The 14,450-nt window shown below is 39.6% G+C and overlaps 2 protein-coding genes across 4 annotated transcripts in view; one reads left to right on the top strand and one right to left on the bottom strand.

Moving 5' to 3' along the window:
- Positions 1-1,239, bottom strand: part of ATL1 (atlastin GTPase 1) — a 60,547-nt gene extending 59,308 nt beyond the window's left edge. For both annotated transcript variants that reach the window (XM_024567692.4, XM_045201573.3), the window contains exon 1: positions 1,059-1,239. The gene's annotated coding sequence lies outside the window, so the exon portion shown is untranslated. The remainder of the gene's footprint in view (positions 1-1,058) is intronic.
- Positions 1,240-1,337: 98 nt separating this feature from the next.
- MAP4K5 (mitogen-activated protein kinase kinase kinase kinase 5) overlaps positions 1,338-14,450 on the top strand; it is a 91,291-nt gene continuing 78,178 nt past the window's right edge. The window contains exons 1-2 of one of the 2 annotated variants that reach the window (XM_053927580.2): positions 1,338-1,480; positions 1,750-1,978. In XM_053927580.2, the coding sequence (XP_053783555.1) occupies positions 1,871-1,978 (108 nt within the window). In that variant the 5' untranslated portion in view covers positions 1,338-1,480; positions 1,750-1,870. Of the gene's footprint in view, positions 1,528-1,749; positions 1,979-14,450 lie in introns of both variants that reach the window. The other variant, XM_053927579.2, reaches the window with a different exon arrangement.

The following is a 14,450-nucleotide window of genomic DNA, read 5'->3' as shown; positions in this document are numbered from 1 at the left end:
ATTGCCCAGGAACAGAATTGAATTGGATGTTCGAAGCCACAAGCCAATGTATGGAACTTGCTCCTTTGTGATTTTTCAGTCACTAAATGTGTTGGCTGAGCGTTGTCTGGCTTTTCTGTTCAAAACTTCTACTGGGCTCTAGAAATAACTTTGCTAGTATACATAAATCCAGCAAATTTGTTTCTACCTTCAAAACAAGACTGGAACTAAAAATGCAAAACAGCTTCTGAGATACCAGCCAAATTATTTCCCTGAATTCCTCTTGGATATTCTGTGCATTGTTAAGTATTTTAAAACTTCTTATATTTGATTACCCTCTTTATAATCCTGTAAAAAGCAGGGGTGTTCAACCCGCAGCCCACGGGTCTCATGCAGCCCAGGATGGCTACGAATGCCACCTAACACAAAGTCGTAAATTTACTTGAAACATTTTGTTTGTTTGTTTTTGTTAGTGTTTGTATATTTAATGTGTGGCCCAAGACAACTCTTCTTCCCGTGTGGCCCAGAGACGCCAAAAGGTTGGACACCCCTGCAACACTTTCTTGGATGTCAGGTGCAAAACCAATCCCATTCAAGCTGCAGATAAGGATAGTGAGATACTGCCAAATACGACGGTGTCTCCTAGATTATTTTCTGAAGAAGTGGTGGAGTCAGAACCAGGTTGTGGTCCTTTGTTTTAGCTTCTGAACTTCTGATTTAACCAAAGGGCACCAGCTGCGGTGACAGCGCTTCTGTCCAACAGGATTAAAGGCCATTGAGACTTCCTAGGAATTCAAGTTTTCAGAAATGTCTCGGGAAAACTCCGTAGAAGACAGGTTGTTCAGGTGTGCAGTCCAACCTTAAACTGGTACTACTGGGAAGAGTTTGCAAAACAGGAAGGTGCAGTAGGGTGTGCCGCAACTTAGTTAACCTGGCACTCCCCCACCTCCTTCCCAGCGCCCCACTGCTAGTTTACTTCTGGCCCAGTGCCCTCTACGTACCTTTTCCGTATACTGGAAGGGCTGCGTTCCCATCGCCCTCGCGCCCACCCATCTCCCTCTACCCGTCACTAAGTTTACCTGATGAATCTGGGGGCTGTTTAGCGGAGGCCCGTTGGCCAACCAATGCCAGGGGCGTCCCTATCTCTGCGAGTGGGAAGCAGAGCCTGGGCCCTTAAAAGACGCGCCCAGCCAGGGGCACGCACGGGAGGCTGTCGTACCCCGACCAGGCCTCAGGGAGGCACTCTGGTCCCACGGCCAGCGCACTCGGGCGGGCCGCCGGCGCCGACCCACGCCGACCGGGAACGTGTCTCCCGGTGACGCAGTCCCGGGTGGGAACGTGCTGCGACGGCAGCCGCGACCGCACACGCCACCGCCGCTGGCGAGAGGACGGGCGGTGCAACGGAGACGGCAGCGCAGGACTTGGAGCGGCTAGCGGGCGGGCGGGCGTTGGGAAGCAGGACGCAGGCGCCGGGACGTAGGACGCAGGCGCCGGCGAGGAAGTAGGTCTCGGGCGCGGCGCTCAACAAAGCGGGGCCGCCCCTCTCAGGTACCGGGTCGTCCCCCGGCCCCGGAGGGCGGGAGGCTGGGCCGGACAGTTAGCCAGCGGCGGAGGAGGGGAAGGGCTGCGGCGGGAACGGAGCTGCGGGGCGCTGGGGACCCTCCCCGGGCCGCTTCCCCGCGGCTCCCAGCGAGGCGGAAGGGAAGGGGGCTGGGCCGCTCGGGGTCGTACCCCTCGGCGCCAACTCGCCTTTGCTTGTCGCTCGTGCAGGCAGAGCTGCAGGCCGAGCTGCAGGCTGAGGCTCCATGTTGGGAAGCGGCGCAGTTTGTCCTCGTTAACGGGAACCCGTGCGCCGCGGGTTGAGCCGGTAGGGGCCGGGCGCTGGGCGAAGATGGAGGCCCCGCTGCGGCCTGCCGCGGACATCCTAAGGCGGAACCCGCAGCATGACTACGAGCTCGTCCAGAGGGTCGGCAGTGGCACTTACGGGGACGTCTACAAGGTGAGGCAGGCCGGCCACGAGCCCGGCTCTTTTCCTGTGGTCAAGGGCTCCCGGGAAGAGGGCCACTTCTTGGCGAAGTATGAGGGGTAGGATGCTTTTATTGTTGAATCTTGGAGATGAAGCGGTCAGGGTGCCGTTTACTCCGTTCAAAGCATCCGATGCGTATTGCTTGCTCAAATCGCTACCCAGAAGCAGAAATACGCTGCTTGCTTGCAAACCACTGTTGCACTTTTTTGTGGTATAAAGGCATTTTCACGCTTACTTATGGTACTGAAGGGAGTTGAATCTGCTTATGGAGTTGCACTTGAGGATGTTCTAGTGGTAGCATGGAAAAATGCTTCATGGAGGACGGGAAAAAATGTCGACATTCCGATATTTGCACTTAAAAAACACTTTAAAACAAATAAGCTTAATTTTAAAAGTACGAAAACCTGCCTCTCAATTTCAGCTGTACACAGTCTAGGATTGAGTTAAAATGACGTGAGCACGAATGTTATTCTATGCAGAAAGATGCTTTTCCTGGCAGAAGTTTCATCATTTGTATCTGGTCGATGATTTTTTCCCCTACTCTTTGGAATTTATAATGTCTTCTCTCTGGGATTTATGACGTCTCATGACCAAGCGTGCATAAGAGCTGCTGTATTTTTAATTGTGCTTTTTTTTTTTTTTTGCATTATTTGAGACAAATTGACGAGGGTGAGTTACTCTTAATTTGGAATTTAAAAAAACATAGAGAAGAAAACCCAATGCCCTAAATCCACTAAGTTCTTAAGGATCAAGGGGAATGAGATTGTCAGATCGCCTTATGCTTTTTGTTCTGTGTTCAAAAAGAGCATTAATGCAACTCATATGGGTATATTTAGGGGAACTTCATTTAATTTTGCAACAGCATTATTTATTGGATTTAACCATGATATATATCCCATTATTCCAAACAACACTACTGCATATAGCTCAAAGGGCCTTATATGTCAGGGGTAATTAACCAGTAGACTCCTCTGGGGTATGTTGTTTTGCACAGGTGGTAATATGGAAGGAAAACATTCTTTCTTCCTACTTTTCTGCTTTTGTTCAGTGTGCTACTAATACGTACTAACAATTTAAGATGGTGTTATGACAGCTCTAGCACTGTTTGATCCTTCTGGGGTGGCCTGTAAGGCTTTCAATTCTTTAAATAGATATTTGAGTCTTCTGTACTAGGCACTGTTCTAGATATGGGGTGTTGAATTGTGAGGTAGGTCCCAGATTTTGCCTTGTATACCTTTGAATTCAAAGTGGATAATTATAACAGAATCCTCTTTTTCTTTATGTAGAATTAGAGATAATTAACTCAGCTGTTTATCCATGGATTAGTCATTTTTTGGAATGATCTTTAAAAAAGTTGAAATTCCTATTTGCCTTCTCATTCTGACTTTTTAGTCATCTTTGTCTTATGATTCACTACATGTATGTATTTTTCCTACAAAAATCCCAAGACCTCTCCCTTTTTTTCTTTAAAAATATAACAACTTAAAGCAGCTCTCTGGAGCAGGATTTTATTCTTGCCAGGGAATAAAAGAGTTATATTAAAGGGGCAGCTAATACTTGCCTTTCACCCTGGTACCCTATGTCGCTCTTCCACACTTTCTAAACAGAGGATCGAAGACGGAATATTTATCATATACCACCTTCACCACCTCCGCCTCTCCCATGATCCCCTTCCCTCACCTCTACATGTATACTCATTCACTAGGTGAGCCTCCAATTCCTAAACATCTTCAACGCTGGTTCCTTGTCTTTTTGTTTTCCTGTGTTCTAATTACCTGGAATTACCTCCTACCCTCATTTAAACCTGTTGCTATCCTACCTATCCATGAAAGCCTTGCTGAAATGCTCCTCCAGGAAGCTCCAGTGTCCCTTCTCTCCAACCTCTTCTGCTACTCTCCCCATTGCTTGATTCTATTCCAGCCACACTGGCCTGCTTGCTCTTCGTTAAACATAATAAGCATATTCTCACCTTTGGACCTTTTGCTCTTGCTATTCCTTTTGCTCAGAATGTCTTTCCTCAAATAGCCACACTTGCTGTCTTCCCCACTTGCTTTTAACACCTTCTTTCTACATCTTTTTTTCCTACTTAATTTTTTTGTTTTTCTTTATCACCATTTATAATAATGTTATTCTTTCTTGTTTATTATATCCATCTCAAGCCACTAACATACTCCATGAGGATAAGAGTTTTATCTCTTTTGTTCACTGCTCAATGTCTAACAGCACCTAGAATTATGACTAGGAACAGAGTGCTTCCTAAAAATTTGATGAATAAGTAAATATCAGTAATTATATCACCTAGTTCTGTGGGCATATGCATTTGACATAACAACACTAAGTTAGCATTTAATATTCTGTGTTCCTGTAATGCCTAGTGTGATGTCCTGCACATATACTTTATTACAAGTTTCAATTATTTGAGTTCTCTAAGAATATTTCTGGAAAACTCTTTCATAGCATATCCATTTTCAGCGCTCTAAGTCCTACAGAATTTTGTCAGTTAACATTTACTCCTTAATGTGCCTAAAAACATGTACCATTGAGCTATAGCACTGAAGTTTTTAAGCTCAGAGCAGTTAGAGTGATTTTGTTATTTATCACTGTGTTTCCGATGTGCTGAAAACCCTAGGAAGTTTTAGAAGTATTTCCAATCAGTGACATAAACTAGTAATACAATTACAGTGAAGAACAATGAAGGTAAATTCGTCACTGTTCTAATCAGATATTATCTCTACTTTTCTCTCCTTTTTTTTTTTTTTTACACCTGATATACCTTATAAAGCAGGAGCTTTAAAAAGACTACAACTTGAGATTCTTTGTGAATTACTTTTATGTTCTTTAAGACCACAGATCCCCTCTGAGGCTCCAGTCTTTCCTGAGAATCCCCAAGAGGGGAGAGTTCAATCTTAAACTGGCTGTGCCCTGGTTGAAAGAAGAGGAATATAAAGCTTTTTTTATATAGATGGGGTAAATCATTGAGGGCAGGAACAAGAAATGGTGGAGGGGAAGAAACAAAAGAGAAAAGAAATGTGGTTAAAGATGGATCAAGGATCAACTGAGTGAATTTTATTTATAATTATTGTTAATTTTTAAATCTGCTAACAGGAAGTCTGGTTATTTAGTGTCAGTATTACCTTCTGTCCACAGTGATCTAGACAATTATTGTATCATAATACAGTTTACGATCACAGTACATGACATTTGGGTGATCTTTATCCAAATATTTACATCAAAAGTGTTCCCATCCTAGATTCCAGAGAAGTTCTAGGAATCACTTTTATCTTACATGGAATACAAATATAGAGTGGGCAGTCCCTTCTATTTTTTTTATAACCTGTTTTGCTTTTTCTGACTGATTATAAAAGTATAATAGTTTAGTTCCAGGAGGACAGGAACAGATATCTCTTGCTTATTACTATACAATAGCAGACGGGTAGATGCTCAATACATATTTGTGCAATGAGATTAATTGTAGAAAATTACCCAGAGATAAACACTGTTAATGATTTAATATAGTTTGTTTCAGGTTTTCTTCCTAAATGTTTTTATACCAATATGTTTCTAAAAATGTCTTTTATAAATTGGTATCCTGATATAGCACTTTTTTTCTAGTTGATTCAAATGAACAGCTTTTTCCTTGGTTATTAAATATTCTTCAAAAATATCATTTTAAAAAGATCCATTGAACAAACCCTCATTTAGTTATTCCAAGTTTCATATTTGTTGTTTCCAATTAAAAAATTTGCAATTATAAATAATGTTATAATTTGTATAGAAATATTTGTCATGTAGTCTTATCACATGGGTTCCTCTGGATGCTTGATAAACTGGGTCCGCTGTAGTAAGTCCCTCTTTTACATATGCCTTTCTCTCCTGAAAACCAGACCCACAATTTTTGGATGGCTTAAGGCACTTTGAAGCATATTCCAAGATTCCATTCTGTAAAGACAGAGCTTGATACATGACAACACTTCTGTAAGCATTCACTTATTTAAGAAATATTTATTGAGCCCTGGCTGGTATGGCTCAGTGGATTGACTGCCAGCCTGTGAATCAAAGGGTCGCTGGTTCAATTCCCAGTCAGGGCACGTGCCTGGGTTGCGGGCCTTAGGGGCATGCAAGAGGCAGCCACACACTGATGTTTCTCTCCTCTCCTTCTCCCTCCCTTCCCCTCTCTCTAAAAATAAATAAATCATTAAAAATATATATTTATTGCATTCCAACTGTATGTTAGGTTATAGAGATACAAACACAAGAAAGTATGCTGTTAAAAAGGAATACATAATTTAGTCAAGAAAACAGACATGTAAACAGTCATAATTTGATAAGTGCCATAGTAAAGTAGAAGAAATATCTAATTCTTCCTTTATTGGGGGATAGGAGAAGAGAGAACTGTGATGTAAACCCGGGAAGATTAACAGAGGAAGGGGCATTAAGTGCATGTTAAAAGAATGCAGGGTGATTTCCAGGTGGGTAAGATGGGAAGATATACCAAGCTTCACTAGTGTGGGAATAGTGTGCAAACACTTGGCAGCTTGAGAAACCATGATGCATTTTGAGGGCTCTGCATCTGCTTTCCAGGTTCACTGTGACCGAACCTGGCAGAGATTTCATAGATGGAGAACACAGGCTATTTTCTGGCAGAATAGGACCAGATAGTGGACCTTGTGTGTCATGTGAAGGAATTTTACTTCTTCCTGTAAACTGAGGAAGCACTTTAGGGGGGACTCTTTCATGATGTAGAGGAGTAGACAAAGTTGCTGGAAGTATAAGGGCCAGTTACTGAACAATTCAGATGAAAATTTATTCAAGTACAAATTTAGGCACTGGGTCTGGTAATGAAATAAATGAAAGGATGGATTTTAATCATGTTAAGAGATGATCAAAATTTCTGGTGATTGATGGTAGAAAAACAGGTCATCAGTGGCATTTAGAATTTCTGGCTTGTGTGACTACATTGGTGCCTTGAACAGAATTAGAAAATACCGAATTTGTGGGGTCTGGATCTTGTGTTTGGTTTTGGTCATAGAACATTGCATGGGTGGATATGTCTAATAAATGGTAGGAAATACAGCTCTGGCCTTCAGAGATCTAGACTGGGGATACAGGTCTGGAAGTCATCTTTACATTATGAGGGTGTTACCTTTGAAGTGTAGGTGAAGTCACCCAGGAGAGTTTGTCGGAGAGTTGAGGAGAGACTGTAGTGTTAAAGTGGCAGAAGAGAGTAATGTATATTGAAGGTGTCTGAGAAGAAACAAAGAGGTATAATGAAGTTCTTTTCATAGATAATCAAGTATCAAGAGCCTGTCTCTATCATCTATATATCCCTTCTTGTTGCCTTCCACTATGACTGCAGTAAGGAAAACGTATTGATTTTCCAAAAAACATGAATCTGGGTTTTGTGTCATTCCTTATTCTCGTTGTCCAGAGAATAAAATCTTAGACTAATATGCCTTCTAAGGCCCTCCCTATTCCAAAAGGCTAGCCGTTCTGAATTTCTTTCAGTTCTTTATGTGCATTGTACTCTTGGTCCTTCAGGTTTTTGCAGGTACTGTTTCCTTTTCCTAGAACGCTCTTCCACTTCTTCTCGTTCATCCGTTTATCTTCTACCCTTTGCCTTTCCTTAAACATTGCATTTTCAGGGAGACCTTTTCTGTTCCTTATACAGGTCATATCTATCTGCTGTATTATGTATTGCCATAATACTCATCATTTGTCACTCACTATTGTTGCTGTCAGTCTTCCTCCTCTACTCAAAGTGCATAAGAACAGGGACCTTGTGTTTACTGCTGAATCAGCGTAGCACATAGTGCTTAGCACATAGTGCTTAGCACATAGTGCTTAGCACATAGTGCTTAGCACATAGTGCTTAGCACATAGTGCTTAGCACATAGTATGTATTCAGTAAATATGTTTTGAAGGAGTAAGCCATAGAATGGTCACGTAAGTAAGAAGTAGCATGGATTCATTAAGGGTTAAAAAGAGTTGAAGTGTGAATGGTAAATAAGGAAGTAGAGGGAATGTAGAGCACTCCTTGAAGCATCTTAGCTATGAAGGGAAAAAGAAAGGAGACACACAAATGTTTCTTTGACGGTTTCTGGGTTTTGCCTTCCATTGAAATTGACTACAGCTTTCAGTTCTTCTTCTTTTTAATCCTCACAAGAGGACATATTTAGAGAAGGGAAGGGAGGGAGGGAGAGAGGGAGAGAAATATCAATCAGTTGCCCCTCATATGCTTCTGAACTGGGACTGAACCTACAACCTAGGCATGTACCCTTATCTGACCGTGAATCAAATCCATGACTTTTTGGTTTACAGAGTGACACTCCAACCAACTGAGCCACACTGGCCAGGGCTCAGTTATTATTCTTTAAGTCTGTTTTATCATCTAAATAGAGTGATGCATCATGGAACTCTTAAGGGAGAGGGTGGGGAATGCATTGGATTGATGAAGTGGAAGAATCACTAGAATGGGAAGACTAGAGTAAGTGAGTTGAAAGGATGGAACAGGGGTGTTAAACTCGTTTTCACCAGGGGCCACATCAGCGTCACAGTTGCCTTCAAAGGGCTGAAATAATTTTATGACTGTGTAAATGTAACTACTCCTTAACTGTTCTTTCAAGGTAACTGTGAGGCTGATGTGGCCCCCGGTGAAAATGAGTTTGACACCCCTGGGATAGAAGGTTATGATCAGAAAGTACAATGTTTGAAACCAAGTTTCAGATAGGAGGTCAAAAAATCAGAAGTCAGAGAGATCTGGATGTTAAGGTGGCAACAATGGGGTAGAGAGGAAGACTGTGAGCCAGGGGCTATAAAGTTCTACAGGAACAAGGAAGGGCGACCAAGAAGTTAGTAGGTAATAGCCACAAGAGGACGGCAGGTGATAGTCTGTGCAGTCTTTGCTGAGCTTCAAAGGAATCTTAACTCTCACCATGCCTTCTTTATATTCTTATGTTTTCTAAGACAAGACAATTTTACTTCTTTGAAATGCCCATATTTTCTCCTTTCTTTATACCTTTCCCTGGAATTCTGCCATAATCCCTTACACCCCACTCCTAGGAAGTCTCATTAAGTTTCAGCTTAGATTTACTTCTTCCTGGAAGCTTTCTCCAATCAACTTTAACTGGGCTCAGAATGCTGCTAGGTTCTCGTTTATCACCTTTGGAGATTTCTCACGCTATAGTGTATTTACTGTTCACTTCTCTGTCTCTCCAACTGCTAAAAGCTCCCTGAAGATAAGAACTATTTTATTTCATTATATCAACAACAATGCCTGGCACATAGGAAGTATTCAGTAATACTTGTTGAATGAATGAATCAGTCAAAAACAGTGTTACATTAAAAAATCAGGTATAGAAGTTTTACAGCCTATGACCTAAATGATTTTACTTCTTTTGTGGACAAACCAGCTAATTTGCATCCCTTCAGATCTTACAGGTGCCGTGTTGCCACTTTTGTATTGAAGTTCATATTCTTTAATCTGGGATGCATAATTCTGAGGAGTAGTCACTGGCCATTAGAGATTGCTTGTTGAATACTGGGACATCTGGGTTTTCTCTTGTTATGTTAAAGAGTACTTTTGGTGGAAGGAGGCATTTTTAAGGTGATGCCCCCAGTTGGCTTCATGGCAAAGTTTTGTGACCCTGAAAATACCCTGGGAGGAAGTTAACAGGATAGGAGAGGGGCCTAATGTGAGGAACAGGAAAGTGGAATACGAGAGCTGACCTCATTTATCTTCATGGTGACCATCTGGGTTGCTCTAGCTTTTAGATGCCTGTCATTACTTGCCAGTTTCATTTTTTTACCCTGTTTTAAAAATTATCTTCTAATGTCATGGCTACTGAGATGTACTGTGCATTAAGTCATATCTTATTCTTTGTTGAAAGCTTGTGGTTAAAATGTGTTAGACATAAAACTTCATTTGTCACATTAAAAATTTTCACAGCACGTGGGAAAGTTTATGGCTGATAAAATGGCAGCTGGATAATGTTGAAATATAAATGGCTTAGTTAGAAAGATCAACATCTTTTTTTTCTTGGTGCAAGTGAAAATCTTTTTACTTTGAATTTAAAAATCCAAGGCTTGAGAGTTTGAGTTAAAATAATTCTCCGGTAGTAAGTTGACTGAATATATTAGTTAAGAAATTAAAGAGAACTGCATTGGCAATGAGAGGAGAAACTTAATTAACTGGAAAGGCTGTTTTATGGATTTTATGGTGACAGTGATCCCATTAGTTTATCTTTTTTCCACTCAGGAATTCCAATTCCTGACTAATAAGAAATTTACTGTAGTAAAATATTTTATTAGATTTCTGAGTGTTTGGTATACTCCTAGGTCAGTATTAGTGTATACCAGTAACCTACTAAAATGAATAGGAATCAAAAATATATTTAGATCCTAAAAATATATTTAGAAGGGCTGTAGTACTTCTGTTAATTCTTTCTGTAAACGTAATCCAGAATCGTCAAATTCTTATGTGTTAAAGTTAAAAACAAAAACACTTGAAAGTATCACATTTAACTTGTTTCAGGGAAATGTTGGGTTTCAAAAATCAACATTACATATGACTGCTTTGGATTTTAGTGTGAAATTACATAGTTAAATATCTGAAAGATCCATTTAGTACATTGAATCTGTAAAGTCTCTGTTTAGAAGATCTTTTTTTCTGAAAGCCTCTTTGCCTTTCATTATAAAAGAGCCTGGTACTGCTTTCTGTTTTAAAAATCCAGCTGGAAAATTACAGAGTAAGACCATTTGCCCATCAGTTCGTCATTTGGAGAGAACAGAAATATGTATCAAAATGGAGACTGACATTTATGTGTTTATCAGAGGGGGTTAGAGCTTACAGTATTTACTTTTTACTTAACTACATATATTTTGAAGACCTCTGCATGGTGTAGCTGAATTTTAAAATACCATCTTTTATGCAGTTCTGTGATTGTTGTTCACATCCTCCAATGATCTACTTCTTCCTGAACCTCTCAGAATCGCTAAAAAAAACGTGTTACTTTGGTCCTTGTCATTTTGGTTCTTAAAATTGAAACAGTGCATCTGTTGATTCTAATCATAAAAATTAACTCAAATATGCCTGAAGGTATGTATATACTTAAAATAATTTTCTGTGTTCTTTTATTTTAAGATTTTTTTAATTTATTTTTAGAGAGAGAGGAAGGGAGGGAGAAAGAGAGGGAGAGAAATACCAATGTGTGGTTGCTTCTCACATGTCCTGTACTGGGGACCTGGCCTGCAACCCAGGCATGTGCCCTGACTGGGAATCCAACCTGCGACTCTTTGATTCGCAGGCCAGCACTCAATCCACTGAGCCACACCAGCCAGGGAATTTTCTGTGTTCTTTTAAAAATAATTGATAGAATTAATTTTAATACAGTGTTAGATTTATAGAATAATTGAGCAAATAGTACAGAGTTGTATTCACCCACCCCCCTACCCACACAGTTTCCCCTTTTATTAACATCTTTGATCAATGATACATTTATTACAATTATTGAACTGATATTGACATCTTATTATTACAGTCCATAGTTTACATTAAGGTTTGCTCTTTGTGTTGTACAGTTTTGAGTTTTGACAGATACATAATGACATGCATCCACATTAACAGCTTCATATAGAATAGTTTCACCACCCTAAAAATTCCCTGTGCTTCACCTATTCATCACTCTCCGCCTCAACCCCTGGCAACCATTGTTCTTTTACTCTTTTTATATAGTTTTGCCTTTTCCAGAATGTCTTATAGCTGGTCTCATGGTATGTAGTCTTTTCACACTGGCTTCTTTTACTTAACAATATGCATTTGGGGTTCCTCCACATCTTTTCATGGCTTGGTGGCTCATTTGTTTTTGTCACTGAATAATATTTCACTGTGTGAATGTACAGTTTATCCATTTACCTATTGAAGGACATGTCAATTGCTCCAGTTTTGCTGATTATGAATAAAGCCTTCTATAAACATTCTTGTGCAGGTTTTTGTGTGGTGGACATAGGCTTTAACTTAATTGGGTAAATGCCTAGAAGTAGGGAATTGGTGGATCATATGGTAAGACTATTTAACTTTGTAAGAAGCTATCAAACCATCAGTATATGTGTTCTTAGGAATCAGTCTAATTAAGTGTGGATGGATCTCCTCTAAATTATTCACAGGAGTTTCCTCAGAGGGATGAGAACCCCTAAGGAGGGGAGGGGTTCTGTCATCTTTTACTTACATTATTTGAATTTTTAAAAGCAATGTTTTGTAGTAATTTTTCACACATAAATTTTTTCTCCAAAATGTTTTATTTAGTTCTTAGCAATAAAAATTGAATATGAATCAACCAACATAAAACTAGTAGATCATTTAAAACAGTATATTATCAGTTTCATGACACTTTTGAGTTGTAGAGGATTTTAATATTTTATTCTTATTTTGTAAGCAAAAAATAATAGCCTTCCTATAATCATAATTGTCCATTTAACAAATGTATAGCGCTGTACCTCACAAACCTTCAAATAATCACACCCAGAGCTAAGAAGAGAGCACAATTCTAGCCTTGAGACATTAGGCAAGATTCCCTGGAGGAGGTGACACCAAATTGCATTCTGAAGGACAGTCTAGATTAACTGCGCTAAAGGGGCAGGAAGGAGGGCAGGGGAAGGTGAATATACCAGAATGAAGACCGTTTTTTTCAAACTAGAGATCAAGTCATTTGTTTCTGATTAATCTGACTGAAACTGGAATTAATTGTTCCAAACTCTCAGAGAAGCATATAAGATCTTTTCATGTTGTTGGCACTTGTTTGGTAATCTGTAATTGCAAAGCATAGACTCATATTTTCTTTTGGTTTCCAGTGACTGGAAGAGTGTATTGCCCTAATGCCTGTTTTGCTTGGAAAACAGAAGTAATGAATAAGCTGAAGATACTTTGTTATTGGAAATGTGTCAGCAGCTGTCACTGTATCATGAGTTAATCATTGCATTCCTTCCCTGAATGTTAGAACCTCCAATGGTTCAAATGGCTCTATTTGTGAGTGTACATATATGTTACTTCTTGTGCCATCATGTCTCTTATACTCAAACCTTTCTTCCCAATGTATAAATTTCCATGCTATGTCCTTAGATGCTTTTCTGTTTGGGTTTTTTTTTTTATTAGAATTCTAATGAAAAAATTTTAAATTGTCATTTTAAGGGGGATGGGGAAAGAGGGAAAACCAGGAAATGTACTTATATTTAGGGATTGAAGTAGATATGATTGACTCTGAAATTATTTCTTGAAGACTTTAAATGTGTAAGAGTTCACATTCTGTTACATTGAGAATCATCCTAGAAAGTAACTTAGTTTAATGTAAAAGATAACTTAGTATATTAGTTGGTAAATTATTCAACAGAAGTCACCCAACCCTGAAATCTGTAAATATTATTCAATTATTATTTTTCTTTAGTACCTGTTGGATTTATTTAAGGAAAAAAACTTTACTAAAACTAGCAGTGGAGGAGTAGAGGAGATGGATTCCAGAGATGTTTAGGAGATGGAATAACAATTTGCAGGCTGATTGCATATGGTAACTTGAATTAAGTCCTCAACTAGCTCATGTCCACATGAGCCTATTACATTTAAAAAAGGAAAAGAGAATTCTAATACATTGAAAACAGCAATGAAACCTTGACATCAGAATACAGTTCTTGGGTTCTGACTATGACTCTTTTCCGTGTTAGTAGATGGCCTTGGGTAAGTCACTTAACTTTACTAAGCTAAATCTTTATGCTTTTATATCAATATAAATAAGTACTGAATATGAAAGTTCCCCCAAACTATAAAGGGTTACAAATATAATTGACATCATTGTTACAGAATTCACATCTTATTGCCCACTGAACAAAATTACCAGAAGGTCAATATTATTACTTATTCTGTAACTTCTGGTCATGATTTCTGTACCTGAATCTCACTGACATGTGAAGTGTTGCAATGGACTGCCTAAGTCTGTATGCACATAACTCTCTATGACCCAAAAGAGACTGAAGTGCTGAGAGAGTTTAGACCCAAAACTAACATACAATTTTTTTTTTGTCCAAAGGGAAGAAAGAGGAGACAGTAACAATGGTGTGAGGTATTTGTGTTAGTGATTGGGGGAGAGGTAACTCTGGGTGGGCGTTACTAAAATGTCTGTTCTCTCTTCATGAGACCTCTCCTTACCCTACTTACCACAACAGATGAGGAAAATGTGAGTATCGCATCACAAAATATTTGAGACTTCTGCTGTAGAACAACCCTTTTTTTTCTTCTTCTTGTTTGTCACTGTACCTCTGTGGTTCTCTCCCCCATTCAATTTTTCTCTCAACCTCTGTATGTCATTTCTAAAAGTATGCCTTGTAAGGGTGTCTTCCCCACCTTCTTTGTCATTCTTCTTTCTATTTCTTCAACTATTTCCTCTGGTAAAATGACTTATTT

The sequence above is a fragment of the Desmodus rotundus genome, chromosome 7, assembly GCF_022682495.2.
Source record: "Desmodus rotundus isolate HL8 chromosome 7, HLdesRot8A.1, whole genome shotgun sequence".
Classification (NCBI taxonomy): Eukaryota; Metazoa; Chordata; class Mammalia; order Chiroptera; family Phyllostomidae; genus Desmodus; species Desmodus rotundus.
This window is presented reverse-complemented; position numbering and strand designations above follow the sequence as displayed.